Source organism: Protopterus annectens, chromosome 11.part0, assembly GCF_019279795.1.
Source record: "Protopterus annectens isolate FY-2018-M chromosome 11.part0, PAN1.0, whole genome shotgun sequence".
NCBI lineage: Eukaryota > Metazoa > Chordata > Ceratodontiformes > Protopteridae > Protopterus > Protopterus annectens.
The window spans coordinates 1,138,481,368-1,138,498,319 of record NC_056745.1 but is presented as its reverse complement, the minus strand read 5'-3'; the positions used below and the strand labels follow the sequence as shown (position 1 = coordinate 1,138,498,319).

At 41.8% G+C, this 16,952-nt stretch overlaps 1 protein-coding gene across 1 annotated transcript in view; it reads right to left on the bottom strand.

Annotated features, from left to right (window-relative positions):
* The window catches only part of EFCAB6 (EF-hand calcium binding domain 6), a 3,527,179-nt gene that overhangs the window by 1,118,818 nt on the left and 2,391,409 nt on the right, over positions 1-16,952 (bottom strand). The window contains exon 21 of the mRNA XM_044088493.1: positions 78-196. Within this exon, the coding sequence (XP_043944428.1) occupies positions 78-196 (119 nt within the window). The remainder of the gene's footprint in view (positions 1-77; positions 197-16,952) is intronic.

Sequence of the window (16,952 nt, the reverse complement as noted above, 5' to 3'; positions counted from 1 at the left end):
TAGTATCAAAGAAGTTACAAGCAAATGGACTACTACACATGTTCTGTTTTCATGCATGATACCTGCAAAAGTCTTACCTTGACCAAAGCTTTTCAAATTCCTTTGAAGTGATGGGCAGACTGAATCTGTACAGCACGGCTCTCAAATCCTTTTTCTGTATCACCCCTTTCCCATTGGAATTATACTCTGAGAAGGCCTGGAATACAAAATAATCATAATTCTCCCAGCTTCTCAGACACACTGAGGAATATTAATTATGTCACATAGAATGAAATCAAAAAGTAAAGTCAAATATTGAATGGCACACCAGCATGGCAATTTTTCTGTTCTTGCTGTAATACTACAGAATGTTTTCAGTGTTCAGATTTACACTCTCTTTTCCAACCACTAATTTTCTCTCAAAGATTTTTCAGCAAGAAGAAAAAATGAAAGATTTTTTTTTAGTAGTTGTTTAATCAAATAATGAACTAACTACACAAAAATACTGAGTAAATATTTCATGATAGACCTGGATAACACATATTTCATTATCAGAAAAAGGAACAATTGACAGAGTCAGAAGTCTCAAAATTACATTTATTTATTTACTTTACTTGTTAGCTGGGAAAGTCCACTGGGACACAGGTCCCTTTCAGTGGAGGCCCGGGGAGAAAAGCTCCACAAATAACTAACAACCAAGATCACTATTGGTACAAACTTTACATTATAATTAAGGCAGACACTGAACCATTATAAGAGACATGTATAATAATTCATCTACATACAAAATATAAACAAAATACCATCTGGCATATTTACAATCCTAGGTCCTAGACCCAGTTATAACAACATAAGGTCTGGGAACAATCAGGTAAGAAGAGTGGTGAATAGAGTAAAGCAGTGGTGGCTCTGCCTGGAGTAGTACAGTAACATAGCCAATTGTAATGAGGTGAGTTTTTAGTGATCTCTTAAACTGTGGTAAGGAAGGGATGGTAGATATGTGAGTAGGTAGAGAGTTCCAGAGTTTAGACATGACATTAGAGAAGAGTGATACCCCTGCTGTATTATTAGCTTTAGTTACTTCAAGAAGGAATTTGTTACTGGAGCGGAGGGTCCTGTTACTAGAGTGGGGATGAAGTAGGTTTCATAGTGTAGGGTTTTTTTTTCTGGTTGATGCAGAATTTTATGAGCCAGATTATAATTTAAGAATTGGGGAAGTTCAAGCCAGTTGAGCTGCCTTAAGGCTGTGCAGTGATGTGATCTATATGGGGTGCCTGAGGCAAATCTGGCTATTTTGTTATAGCAGGAAACTAGTTTAGCTATGTCTGTTTGCCTGAGGTTGGTAAGAATAGGGGAAGCATAGAGGAGGGTAGAGATCAGATGAGTGCGGGATATGGTTTACTTTGTATGTTTGGTAAAATAATGTCTATTTCAATAGAGGGTACTTAGGTTTGTATGTACTTTCTTAACAGACTGGGAGATATGAATATCAAATGGCAAGTTATTATCAATCTCTACTCCAAGAAGTTTGGTGTGTTCAATGGGAGAGATAATAGTTTTATTACCGGACATGATGTTAAAGGTGGGGGGTTAACGAGGTGGATCTAGTAGGTTGGGCCTAGTATGGAGCCTTGAGGTACTCCAAGAGTGACCAGTAAAAGAGGTGAGAGTTCTTGCTGCCACAATACTGCTTGCTGATGGCCAGCTACACAGCTTTGGAACCAGGCTATGGAGGATTTACTAAGTCCTAGATCAGAGAGAGTTCTGATAAGTGTATTATGTCTAACCATGTCAAAGGCCTTAGACAAGTCGAGATAGGTAGCGATACAAATTTACCATTGTTTCTATGGTGGTTTACTATATTGGGGAAGGACATTAGAGCAGTGGTGGTACTGTGAAAAGGTTGAAAGCCATGCTGAGTGTTTGACAGGAGTTTATGGGTATGCAAGTAGTCCATAATTTGGGTATGTATGCATCTCTCCAGGATTTTCACTATAGGGGATAGTATAGCTATTAAGCAGTAGTTAGTCAGTTCTGTAGAATTACCTCCCTTATGGAGAGGGATTATATGTGATATTTCCCAAATTTTGGGGACCAGGGCTTCTGACAGGTATCTGTTAATGAGAATGGCTATTGGGTAAGCAACAGCTTCGGCAGCTATTTGCAGGAATTCTCCTGGTAATTTGTCTGATGCCACTGTTGTGGGCTTAAGTTTTTGAGATTTTTCTTATCCTATCTGTAGAGACAGCCTGGAACTGAAATGAGTTATTGTTGGTATGTGTTGTGCAGGGTTCTAAGGAGGGGGGAGTTGTTGTTTTGATTGTTCTGCTGGTTAGTTAGGGTTAAAATGGTCTCAGTAAAGAATTTGTTAAATTGTGTAGCTATGCTCTCTGAATTGTTTTCTAAGGTAGGGAAGGGAATACCACATTTACCTGGCAGGAGAATTTTGTTAATGGCTGCCCAGAACTTTTGAGGATGGGATTGAAGCTTTATTTGTAGACTGGAGTAGTAGTTAATCTTGTCAAGTTTTACTATTTTTTTAGCTTTATTCCGAAGTTCCTGATATTTTTGTTTAGAGGCTTGGGACTTGACAGTGTACCAGTAGCCAAGGTGTGGCATTAACTCTGATCCTGATGGTTCTGGGAGGGGCGTATAGGTTTAGGATATCTAGAAAGGTGGTATTAAAATGTTTTACGGCCTCGTTTAAGTCAAGGTGTTTTGGTGGTGCCCAGCTTTAGGTCGGTAATGAAGTTGATGGGGGTTAAAGTTCTTTTTGATTCTAATGAGTTGGTAGATAGTTCCTTTAGTATGATGGTAACACTGTCTTAGGAGGAAGGCTGGTAGATGCTCACTTAGACCATCAGGGAGACAACCTACAAGAGAGGGGTGGACTGGTCTGTTGGTTAGTATCCAGTTAAGGATTGATTCTCTGTTAGTTGCTTTGTCAATTCTGGTAGGCGTTTGCATGGTTTGTATAAAACCATGGAGGTTAATATGATTTGTTGGGGTGAAAGAGTTACAGGTTAGCAAATCTATATCAAAATCTCCCAAGATAATGGTTTCATTTTGCAGTGACATACAGGGCCAATGCAGTAGGTTTTCAAGAGTGGATATATTGTTACCAGGAGGCTTATAGCATCAGGGTTGCCAGATTTCCGACGAGCCAGATAGGGACAAAAAAAAAAAAAAAGATCTTTCACACTAAGTGAAGACAAAAAAACAAACAAAAAAAAGGTTTGGCGATTTTTTATTGGCTTGTATGCCAGTATACAAGCCAGTCAAAAAAAAATAATTGCAAAATGGAGCTACTGCTGTTTAATGCATAATTGTGCCATACAGGCCAATAAAAAAAAAACAAAGTGGAGGCTCGCCAGAATTTTAACCGGCAGAGCGGGACTCGGGATTGAGATGCTGATCCCGGAACAGTCCCACTCAAATAGGGACATTTGGCAACCTTGTGTAGCACCCTATTATGTTTATTAGTTTTTTGGAGTTTAGTTTCAGTTGGGCAAAAATTATTTCTGTGTCGTCCACAAAAGGATATTTTACATTTAATGCCTGCATTGTAAGGTGATTTTTAAATAATATGGCAATACTGCCGCCTTTTTTTGTCAATTCTATATTTCCTTAGGATGTTATATCCTAGAGGAATAATTTCATTATCATTGATGTGAGGCTTAAGCCAAGTCTCAGTTATGACCACTATGTCTGGTGTGTATAGTGAGGGACTGGCATGCAGCTTCTGAATTTTATTGGAGATGCTTCTAATGTTTATATTTATTAAGAGTAGGTCAGTTGCTTTCCTAGGGAGATGAATTAACTATTGGGGTAGTTGAGAGATGGGGAGCTTTGACGAAGTAGGTGGTCCAGTGTTTGAATGGATATCCCCAAAGTGAGCTAATTTAGAGGCTATGTAGAATATAGTCTACAATAATGTTGTAGTATATCTGTCATATTTTAGGGAGGTTATGGGACAGTGGTGGTGAGGTAGCAGTCTTATACCAGTGTAGTCAGTAGGTGATGAAATGAAAATAGAGGAGGAGATAGGAAAGTGATTTGGAATGCTATTATAATGGAAGGCAGCAGTGGCAGAATAGTGAGAAGTTTCATGTAAGTGGGTATGGTATGAGGTAAGAAAGGAAATAGTTGATAATATAATTAGAGAAACAACGTGTAGTATTAGCATGTTGTTATAGTTTGTGTGGACTGTACTAAGTGACAATAGTTAAATATATGGGAAGCAGTTCCCGTACGGGAAGTAGTACATCTTATCAGATTAGGTACTTCACAATGATTCCATATCACTGAATCACACAAATACAAAATTAAAGGGCACCAACAGAAGAAACTAGCATATGAGGTATAGAAAACACAAAACTGCTAGATAGGTTGCAGTGTATTTAAAGTTATTTTTCATTACACTTAAATTATCAAGACAGAAGGCAAGGGTGAGAGAGTGAAGTGGCAATATACAGTTACTGAGAGGTGGGATTGGAATATGCTAATGAGCTATACAGACAACACAAAATTAAATAGGGTTGGAAGAGTACTCAGAACAATTAACTCACTCATGGCAGCCTCCTTCATTTAGGGAAAGGAGTTTAGAATAATGTCAGCAGACTCACAGGAAGGTATTTGATTACTTTGATGTCATGTGCATGAATCTTCTCTGGAAGGGTGTACTACAGCACTCACTGATTCACGCTAAGTATATATACACAGTCAGGATGAATGAATGAAGAGGCATCAGGCATGATGTGCATTCAACAATAGTTTTAACAAATAATATTCCTATACACAAATCACATAGCATATAGTTCCATTTACTGACAGAGCTAGAGTATAAGTGTCAAATAATACATATGTTCAAGTGTGTCATGCCTCCTTACTTTTAAAGAAAGATACAATCAACATGTACAGTTTACATTTAAATATGCTAATTGCAAATAGCTATCTATACTAAGTGTGTTGTGATTTACTAGTATGCAAAGAAATTTCAACATTTTTACACTGTTCAAGAAAATAGTCACTTTATCATTCACAGACTTTATAAGCAGTATATGCAGTTATAATATATAACCACATTGCACAAGTCACTATAAAGTGTATACACAATGTGTACTTACTCTAATGTATATGCATAAAGTACAGTCACTGTTGATCAATCTTCCAAGCCACAAGTATTAATTTGATGAAGGTTGATCTTTCATCACCATCCTGTGTAGAAGCTTGTGAATTCACACCAGTGATTTGGATCATTCTGAACAACTCTCTTACTTTTTAAACTTTTGGCATTCAGTTTCAGTACTGCTCACAGAAATACTTTCACACTGAGGAGGTAGTAATGCTTTATCTGACTCAGCACTTCGAGTTAGCTCTTGAAAATCTGAAAACTTGAACTTGACTTCTCAAGATCCACTCGATTAAGTGCTTTCTATTGCTCCAGGTCTGCATATCTGAACCCTGCACATCATATTATCTGATTGTCATGCTTGACAAAGCACAATGGTAGGTAAATTACTTTTTTCATGCATTCATTCCAAAGTTCATACTCATCTTCAAGTTTCCATTTTTGCAGTTTTGTAACATTCTTTGTTGATCTATCATAACAGTATTTTTGTTTTGGTTGTCCTATTAACAGATCTACAGCGTCCCTTTGTTTTTCAAAAACAAAGTACAAGGTTTAGGAAGCTTAGCTTTGAGAAGTCTTGATATCAGCAATTGTTCTGGTAAAATCACACTGACTGCAAAAGTATGCTTCTATAATCCAAAATCAAAAGACAGTAGTGTGCATTTTCAGAACTGTCAAATTTTCTTATAAGATTCTTTATAGACCACACCTTACATTCTAGTTAGTCTATTGCTTTTTAGATATCTAATACTTGAAGGAGTATGTTTAAACTCCCATTATACAACGACCCCCCCCATTAATATTCCAAAACGTGCACGCTGACTGGTCAGCGTGCACGTTGTAAATCAGAGTTATAGTAATGGAAAAAGGTCCGGTCGCCCGGACTTTTTCCATTAGTATAACTGTTTTTTTACAACAATGGAGAACGTAAGATCTCCGTTGCTGTTTAGACACTGTCTCGCTATGTTAAAGGAGTTTAACACAGCGAGACAGCTTTAAGAAAAGTAACGGAGATCTTCCTATCTCTGTTGCTTTTTTAAAGGTGTCTCACTATGTTAAATGGGTTTAACATAGCGAGACAGCTTTAAAAAAGCAACGGAGATTCTCTGTTGTTTTTTTAAAGCTGTCTCGCTATGTTAAACTCCTTTAACATAGCGATACAGTTTGTAAAAAGCAACGGAGATCTTGCTTTCTCCGTTGCTTTTGCCCACAGCTCTGATGTACTGCGTAAGCATACGCATGCGCAGTACATCAGAACTGCCGCAGAATACCAGACAGCTGCGGAAGGGCAGCAAGGAGTCATTATACAATGCCATTATTTAAGAAAAATAATAATGTTTTTTCTTAAATAATGCCATTGTATAATAGTAACGTGGGTAATGCTGGATTTACCCACGGTTGTCTATGTTTGGCCACTCGGGCTTCGCCCTCATGACCAAACCTCACCAACCGTGGGTAAATACAGCACTACCCACACCCAGGCATGGGTTATTGCTATAGTATTTAACAACAGCACAAAATATTTGGCTAATGAGTTGTGTGTCACTAAATGATACTGCTTCAACTGATATACCATGTCTAGTAAAATACATATTTTAATATCACAATAACCCTATAACTGTCAGTTTCACACAAATATACTACCTCTGAGTACTATGAAAACAGTCAATAAAAATACATTAATGGGTATCTTTATATTGAAGCAAATGTACTCCCACTTTTTACTATCACAAGAATCTCTAGTCCTAACTCCTCTAAATGCTTCAGTATCCAATACTTTTTACAAGTCATTGTCTTTTACTTGAGCACTTCTCCCTTGGCCTCCTCTAAAAAACGACTTTCTGCCATGTCAGACATTTGCAGCAAATAAATACATACTAAATCAATATGCTAGAATCACAATATCTGCTATATTTATGTGCTTAGTCTGTATTTCACTTTCAGATACTATTACTATAGATTAATATTCTCTGCAATCTCAAAATGCCTCATACAAACATTTTCAGAATATGCTTTGCAAAGGTTTGTATCTGCTTTCACCTGAACTTTATCACATATATATCCATGATATTGATCATATCTGTGCTCTGATGCTAGCAGTTTTTTTTCTATTTAGCTAACACAAGCTTGATTCCTTGTTACCCTCCTCACCAGGCATCACTTCTGAACAAATCCTAAAGGCTCTCATGGAAGTTAAAAATACTAGATCAGTGAGGTCCAGTGATGTGCCTGGATGATTCCTCATCAATATGAAGCACTAACTTACTGACCAGTGAGGTCCAGGGATGTGCCTGGATGATTCCTCATCAATATGAAGCACTAACTTACTAACCCACTCTGCATACTGATCAACCTTAGCCTCACTTCAGGCTTTATGTCTGAGATTTGGAGAAATGCAAGGGTCATCCTTATGCATAAGAGAGGCCCGATCACTGATCCTGATAACTACAGACCCATAAGCCTCAAGTCTTTTCTGTAAGACAATGGAATACATCATTATAGGTATCATAAATGTAAACATTGGCAGTCTAAAGTTCCTTGACCCAAATCATTTCAGGTTTATGAAGTTTAGATTCCTTCTACTTAACCTGGTTGACTTCTTTGAAAAAGTCATTGAGGCCCTGTAGGAGGGTATGTCAGTACACATAGCTTACCTCAACCTGGCCAAAACCTTTGACAACATTCTTCACTCAGGCATCATAGATATATGTATCATTCTAAAGAGAAACCCTTATGTTATCCAGTGGATAGAAAACTGGTTCATGAATAGAACCCAGCAAATCAAGATTAGGGACACACTTTCCTCTTAAAGTCTCATTATCAGAGGTGTCCTCCAGGGCTCAGTACTGAGACTGCTTCTGCTAAGGACAAAGGCTTTTGACTGCTGAAGCTTGTTGATAGTTATAAATCTGGAATCATCATACACTACCCTGGGGATTCCCATATTATATAAGACTTTGTCACATGCAGTAACAAGTGGTGCCATAACCGTGGTCTTAAACTAAATGACAAAAACGCAGTATTATACCTTTGACAAACAGAAACATCATTACTCCTACCACTTTAATATTACCCTATCTCAAAACAAACACACTTGTCAGAAAGCTGACCAAATTTATTGACACTGAGTTCTCCTTTAACCACAATGTTGAAATAGTTGCTAGGAAATCCATCCATTTAGTATTTCTTCCCGGTCCAGTGATGTTATTACACCTCTCTACTCCTCCCTTATCAAGCCCATAATTGAACAGACTGTTCTCTTTGGCATGTACCTGTACAAAAATATGACCCAAATCAAAAGGCTCCAATTCTTCCTCACAAAGAAAATAAAAGGCCTGAGTTCCACTACCTCAAGACTTTATTTCTCTTCTCTGTCTCAAACAGACTCCTTAGGAGTGACATCTGCTTGACCTACAAGGTCACAAATATCACTCTCCTAAGTAATCTTATTAATATTTGTGAAACAGCAACACCATGACTACTAGTACTAAAAATCTATGCCTTTACCATAATAAAAAAAAAAACAGTTGACACAATAAATGCTCACTCAAATAATCCTTCTAGTTTGGAACATAATCCTTCTTTAGATTAAACAATGCAGTGCCACACTCTCTTCAAATGCAGCCTGGATGATTGGGTGGGTGATTACAAATATATCCCTATCTCACCCCTATTCCTCATGGAAAGGGGTAGCAATTAGTAAGTAATGATAGGCTACAAATCAGGAAACTGATAAATCACTATAGAACCTACAAGTGCACCCATAGATGGCAAGGGGAGAGGTTGGGCCATATAACACAAAAATACTTTGATGCCTGCCTATATGACAGTTTACAACAACTTGCAATTATTTCACTGGGGGAAGATGGATCCAGTGATTGTTGTAGGACTGAAGGTTGACAGGCACAGGGAGAAAAAAAAGAAAAGTGGTTAGCATTGAGTAAGTTTCAGGTTTTTTTACTCCTTCTGAAGGTTTCAGTAACTGGCAAGTGACCTTTTCAGCTGCAATGCTGTAGTCCTTTATATCAGTAAGGATCCCTTTATTCCATGCAGTCAGAAATAGCTAGACTACTGTGTAAGGTATGAGATATCTCTAGCTTTAAATACTGATGAGCTAGCTACAGAATGCTGTGGGTCAAGCAGAATTCATTACTTTATGAGTTCATTCTGAATTGAATACAGACTTCACATAGATTAGACTGTGTTTTCATTCATCATTCTGACAAACCCACAGATATCACGTGCTGCAAAAGTAAAGAAATATTTGTTTTCAAGAGTTCATGTGTTAGCAGCTTAGTGTAAAACTTTCTGATGAAAAATGCTCCAGATGAATTAAATATCAATGATATTAAGATCATTAATACTGGCTATTATTATTAGATATTAATGATACAAAGATGATCAAATAAATAATTGATGTCAAAATCAAGGTCTGAAACTAAATGCCAAAAAATGCATTACTGTATCCTGTAGGAAGTCATCTACCCCAGGGAACTACTACATTGACCTAAGAGTTTATCCAGTTTTTCTGGATTTGGGAACTTATGAGGACAGTGACCTAACTTTTGACCAACATGTGTCTACTGTTGTAAGAAAGTCCTTCTATATTGCACAGCTTATAAACAAAGGGATTATGTCCAGATCTAGTGATGTCATTTTCCCCCTTTCCTCAGCCCTCATTAGGCCAGTCATTAAATGTAATGCCCCTTTGGCATGTGTCTGTCTTGTCACATGCAGCAACTGGAACACTCACAGAGATACTGTACTAGAAGGATACAAGGCCTATACAACATGTTCCACAAGGGCCAACTCAAATCCCTTTTACTATACTTGGTATCCTACAGACTGCTAAGAGGTGACCTGTATCTGGCATACAAGGCATTCTCTGACTCATTACTAATGGACTTACTGCACATCTGCAAGTCAAATGGTATCAGAACACAAAAATACTCAATCTGGGGATTTAAACCTCTTCTACATAATCAACAGTCCTGAAGACCTGCTGTAAATTGGTTATACATCACCATTTTTATCTCATCTCCTCCTACCCTACCTGTTAGTAATTAAACCTCATCTACCTCTAACTTTGATATATTTAATTCTTCCATAAACATTTCCGTTTGTACATTTTCTTTATTTCCATATTTCTCTGTTTTATACAGACTTTCATTGAATTTCTGAAATATTTCTAATACCTCTACAGGATCTCTTGTTATCTTCCTTGTTATAGACTACCTGAGCTGGGTGACAGCCCTTTCTACTTTTCTGTGTCCGAGTCGTTGTGCAAAAAGCTATGTTTTAGAGTTATTATCAAAAACAGTTGCTTAACAATAATCATTCTAAACTCACACATATTACGTAGGTAATCTCTTATTTTCTGTTTAGCATTTTGCAATTTTTCCTCCTCTTGTTCTGTGAGATTCCCCCCATTCAGCAATACATTAACATCTGTCAGTTCCTCTAAATAATTCTCGTTACTTCTTAACCGCATCTTCCTTTCTTTTATTTCCTCGCTAATTTTAAAACTCCATTTTAATTTTATCCCACTCCCTAGTTATATTTTTCAGAATAAATTTCTGTTCTCTCTAATAACTCCTGAATAATTTCCACTACACATTCCTTAAATTCTGCTCTTTTCGTCAGATAGGTGGGAAAGCACCAATGTATTATTTTTACTTCATTACCTTATGTTTTTATTTTAGTAATTATTGATGCATGATCTGAAAGAGTTATTGGGTGCATATCAAGACTTTCAATTAAATGCACATGTTCCTGTGAAAATTAAATTCTGTCTAGCCTAGCCCAATTTTTGTATTTTGAAGAATAATATGTAAATTCACTCCAAACTCCAAGTACTGAATTCATATCTTCCATGCCAAATATTTTCATAAATTTCATCAAGAATGTACCCATCTTTGTCATATTTTCCCTTCTGGGCCCCCCAGACACATCTTTACTGCTGCAAATCAAATTCCATTTCCCACTGATAAGTAATATTCCTTGCTGACTAAAAGCCGCCTTCTAGCTTATCAGTGGGAGTGGTAAGCACTAAGTAGCCTATCTACCACAAGAGTGGTTTCTGGCACAGAAATTGTAGTTTATTGGCCATTTGGGCAGTTTTTCCATCTCTTTCAACTTTCTGGTTTAAAAGCCCACGTTTGTGCTTGTTTCCCACCTTTCTAGTAACTAGTCTAGTCCAGATACAGATTTTCTGTATCCAGGACTGCTTGTAAGCTTCTGAGCCCCCCATGCCTTTCTGTGTTGGAGGGAAGCATTCTAGCTTATCAGTGGGAATGGTAAGCACTAGGTGGTCTATCTACCACAAGATCCAAGTACAGATTCTTAGTTTTAGCACTTGAATTTGCTTATTCATGCTCAGCACTTGTTCAGAACTTGTTGTGTAGCACTAAATAAGCTACAAATTACTACAGCACTCAACCTTCTTCTTTACCTAGAAGAAAAAGAAGTTATGTACTCACCATAACGTTCCATCTGAGTAGGTAACTTCATTTGTCAGCAACCTGTGGGTATCGGATCTGACCTGGATCCGAGCCGGCAGCTTTCCAAGCTGAAGATCTGAGCTCTCAGCTCCTCCCCTTACCCATAATACCCTGCTACCTCCCTCCAGTCCTCAGATCGAGTTTGCCACTTATCAACCACAACAGTCAAACATACTCGAAAGAGAAACATTAACCTGATGCGCAACAGAAGGGAAACCTTCTGTTGTGAACAAGATCACGAAACAGGCTAGGGGGAAGGAGGGGGGTTGGTTGCTGACAAATGAAGTTACCTACTCAGATGGAACGTTATGGTGAGTACATAACTTTTTTTATCTGAAGTAGTTAACTTCATTTGATCAGCAACCTGTGGGACAGAGTCCCCAGCTACCTAAACCTGGGAGGTCCTCATGGAAGGATATTCCGGAGCACTGCGGAGCCAAAGGCTGCCCTACCTCTAGAGATCAGATCCAGCTTGTAATGAGAAATGAAGGTATGAGAAGAGGCCCAAGTAGCCGCTGAACAGATGTCATCTAAGGGAACTCTTGACCAAAATGCTGCAGAGGTAGCCATAGAACGGGTAGAATGAGCATGAACTCCCAAGGGTTCTGGTCTACCGGAAGCTGAATAGGGTTGTAAGATGCAGTGGGATATCCATCTGGCTAAAGTGAATTTTGTAACTGGCTTGCCCAAGGACTGTTTAGCAAAAGACATGAAAAGCTGTTCTGATTTGCGAGAAGCAGCTTTCCTGTGCAAGTAAAATTGTCTATGCAGTCCAACAAGTGCAGTTTATATTCCCCTTTGTTTTGAAAGTTGGGAAAGAAAACAGGCAAATTGATGATTTGATTGATATTGGTCTCGGAGGCCACTTTAGGCAAGAATGAAGGATTAGTCCTGAGAGATACCCTGTCCTTATGGAAAACCAAGTATGGGGGTTTCGTACAAAGGGCTTGAAGTTCAGATACCCTCATAGCCGAAGTAATCGCAATCAAGAAGTCTGTTTTCCAGGATAAGAATTTTAAGTCAACGGAAGTGGCAGGTTCAAAGGGTGGACCCGTTAGGGCCTGGAGAACTACAGTTAAGTCCCATGGGGGAACCGCATTCTTAACTGGAGGTCTTAAGAGAAAGGTGCCTTTCAAAAAGGTCTTGCATATCTTAGTGGAAGCTAAGGGTTTAAGATTATCCCCGATGTGGAAATGAGAAATGGCAGTCATCTGAACCTTTACAGTAGAAGAACTGGCCCCCGATGGAAAATGTGGGACAGAAATTCCAGAACTGCTGGAATGGGAGCTGAGAAAGGATCCAAATCCCTATCGTTGGCCCAGATGGAAAAACACTTCCATTTACTGTTGTAGATTTTCCTGGTAGAGGGTTTATGTGCCAGTACCAGAATGGTCTTTACCAAAGATGAGATACCGGGAGTCCTAGCAGTTAGTGGAACTGGATCAACCAAGCCGTGAGCTTGAGGTCGTCCAGGTTTGGAGTTTGCAATCTTGAAGGATGAGAGATTAGATCCGGAATGGGATCTAAGACCCAAGGAGGGGCTATGATGTGAGACCGCAGATACGGGAACCAGATCTGAAGAGGCCAGAATGGGGCTATGAGGATTATTTTGCTCCCCAACCGATGAGCTTTCTGTAGGAACTTCGACATTAGTGGAAGAGGAGGGTAGGCATAAAGAAGACCGTGTGGCCAAGCATGGATCAGAGCGTCTCTGGGGTTCTCCCCTGGTGGGGGAATTAAAGCGAAAAATTTGCTGCATTTCGCATTTAAAGGAGACGCGATGAGATCGCAGCAAGGCTGACCCCATCTGAGGAAGATCTGTTTCACTACTAAGGGATTTAGAGACCACTCGTAAGGAGTGAGGATAGAACAACTCAGCTTGTCCGCTAGAATGTTGGACCGACCAGGAATGTGCATCGCTATCAGAAAGTGGTTGGTGGAAATCGCCCATTCCCAAACTCTCATAGCCTCTCGACAAAGTGGGTAAGACCTGGTTCCTCCCTGTTTGTTGATGTACCAGACTACCGCCATGTTGTGTCTGTCTGGATTGCAATAGTCCCTGGAGGAAGAAGGTCCCGAAGAGCTTGCAACGCTAAAAGCACCGCCCTCATCTCTAGAACATTGATATGCAGACCGGTTTCTACAGAGGTCCATGTGCCTTGGACGGTTCTGCCCATGCAATGCCCCCCCCCACCCGAGGCGAGAAGTGTCCATGATCAGCATGGCTTGGGGTAGGGGCATCATGAATGGTCTCCTTTCCCGAAGCTCTCGGGAATGAAGCCACCAGAGAAGGGAGCTCCTGCAAACCTTGCTCAGGGGAATCTGTGAATCTAAAGGATGTAGGAGGAGGGACCATTGAACCTAAAGGGTCCACTGAAGGACTCTCATGTGTAGTCAAGCAAGAGGTGAAAGGCTGATGGCCACTGCCATGGATCCTAGGGCTCTCAGGACTAATTCTGCGGGTGGAGCCGAAGACTGAAGAAGGTCTATTACATGGAGCGACAAGGTGCGTAACATGTCCGTTGTCAGAAAGGCCCTGGACTGAAGCGTGTTTATCCTGGCCCCTATGAAATCTATAACTTGAACAGGTTGAAGAGAAGACTTCTTGAAATTTATGGTAATGCCAAGGTGATTGGCCAAGAGCAAAGCATAATCCTTGGTGGAAGAGAGAAGATGCCTGGTGGGGGTGGTGAGGAGCCAGTCGTCTAGGTACGGAAAGACCTGAATTCTCTGAAGTCTCAGGTGGGCTGCTACAACTGCCATGAACTTGGTGAACACCCTGGGGGCAGTGGTGAGGCCTAATGGAAGAACCCTGAACTGGTAATGACTGGCTTCAAGCCGAAAGCGGAGATACCTCCTGGATCTTCTGTCCATGAGAATGTGGTAGTACGCATCCTTGAGGTCTATGGAGCACATCCAGTTGTTCTCCTGCAGAAGGGGGAGAATAGACTGTAGAGTGACCATCCAAAATTTTTCTTTGGCAATGAACAGGTTCAAGGATGACAGGTCGAGAATTGGCCTTAAGTCTCCCGTCTTATTTGGCACTAAAAAGAACCTGGAGTAATTGCCTAACCCGGATTGCTCTGGGGGGACGTGTTGGATGGCCCTTTTTTCTAGTAATTTCTTTATTTCTGAGGCCGCAGCCTCCCTCTGATGGGGTGGGACATCGGGGAGGTGCCTCTCCAATGGGGGAAGATTCAGGAAGGGGATAGAGTAACCTCTGGATATTATTCAGAGCACCCAGCGATCTGTAGTAATGGACTCCCAACTTGCTAGATGCTCCGAAAAATGCCCCTCGACTGCCTCCAGAGAGGGACAGTCGGGTAACCCCTCAGGGCTGCTGCATGGGTCGGTCGGAGAAGGGCTCTCTCGACCCGAAATTCTTTGGCCCCCCCTCTGCCACTGGGCCAGCGTCCACCTTGTCCTCCTCTGCCTCTGAAGGATGAAGGGTCTGGAGCGGGACGGGACTGCTGAGATTTCTGGAACCACATCTTCTTTTGCCCTCTCTGAGGAGCAGAGAAGCGTATTCCAATGGCAGACAGCGTCTTCCCATCTTTCCCACTCTGGAGCAGAGTGTTGCGGACAGTTTTTCCAAAAAGCGAAGAACCGTCAAAGAGAGCGTTAGTGAAGGACGCCTTGAAGGGTTCCGCAAAGTCACAAAGATGGAGACAGGCGACCCCTGCTCTGCTGGCTCTAGCCGCCCCCTCTGTGGCATGGGAGAGAAGTCGCATAGAAGTGTTTGATATATACTTTAGAGTGGCCATGCGAGCCGAGAAGGTACGTTTGTCCTCAGCCGCCATGGACTTTGGGGGAGACCCAGCGTACTCTTTTATCAGATCCCACTGGAGCCTAATGACGTATGCCAGATAATTCAGCACCCTTATAGAAAAGGTGGCTGAAGCAAACATCCGCTTTCCAATGCGGTCCATCATCCGAGACTCCTTATCAGGATGATGGACCGAGGAACTTTCCTGCGCCAGTTCCTTCTTGGTGGCAGCCGCCACCACCATGGCATCTACCGGGGAACATTTATTCCACGCGGGTTTGTCAGAAGGGGGGCCAAGTATTTTGTCCGGTCTATTGGGGATTGGCTCCACATTGTCCAGCTCCTTCCAAGACCTGGTAGTAATCAAGTCTACCAAGGGTTTGGCCGGGGGGGACACCCAGGAGGTAGACGGGCCTGCGTCAAACACCTCCAGAAACACAGACTCATCCGAGGAAGGCTTCTGGGCTGACTACCCCCCTCTTATGCACAGCATCTCCATAATGTCTCCAAAGGAGACGTCCTCCGGGGGTGACCTGGGGGAACCTTCCCTTTCCTCTAAGTCTGTATCCTCCGTGAGGGACTCAGGGGAGTCCAAGTGCCTCCTCTTGCACTTTCATTTTTGAGGGGCCTCCTTGGTGGGACTGTCCAAGGAGGGCTCACCAATGGGGTCTTGTTCCTCTACAGGACCTAACTGGGGCGCAGACGCAGGCTGTCCCTGGGGCCGGACAATGGAAGACAGGCCCATATGTGAGGGAGTGAAGGGTGGATCCATAGCATAGACTGGGGATTTCAAACTCCTCGACAGCACCCTCTCCACCATGTCGAACGCCGAAGGTGAACCACTCTCCCCTGGTTCCGAGAGTAGTCCCCTCGACTCCGACATGAGGACCGGTGTCACAGCCAATGCCATCGGACCTGAGAGGGAAGTATGCTCCGACAACAACGGAGCCGAAGACACACTCACCCCTACGAATCTGAAGCTCGGATCCGAAAGATGACCTGATAAACTTGAGGGTAAAGCCGGCGAAGTAGCAACTACTTTCGGCGCCGACTCCCTGGCTCTGAGACGACTCGGATCCGACGGCTCTGAAACCCGATAGTGGATCGGAGAAGGAGCAATTGGTTCAAAGAAAGGGGCCGAGCTCCCTCCCTGAGGGGGGGGGAGGCAGGAGCACTCCCATCTCCATCTGGGCCTGCAGGAATCAACGCATCATCCGGTCCATATCTGCGTCGGACAAACTCCTGGTAGACCTCGAAGAGGTCGAGGCGGGCCTGAAGGGCCGCCTAGATGACCTCGAGGGTGACCGGGACTCCTCCTCCGGCTCCAGAGAGAAGCATGGAGAGCAGAGCCAAGAGGGGGAAGACCTGGAAACCTTTGCGGGGGAACCAAACACCTTAGCCAGCGGAGCCGAAGAGGCTGATTTGGCCCGTCGCTTATGGCTCTTATGTCTATTTTTTTCCTTCTCTTTCTCTCTGTGCCTCCTGTCTTTCTTAGAAGAGCCCCCCTCTCCCTGGGACATAGTGGGAGGTTGAGTCCCAGCCAGGGGAGGGGAAGCTCAAGGCTGGACAGTTGCAG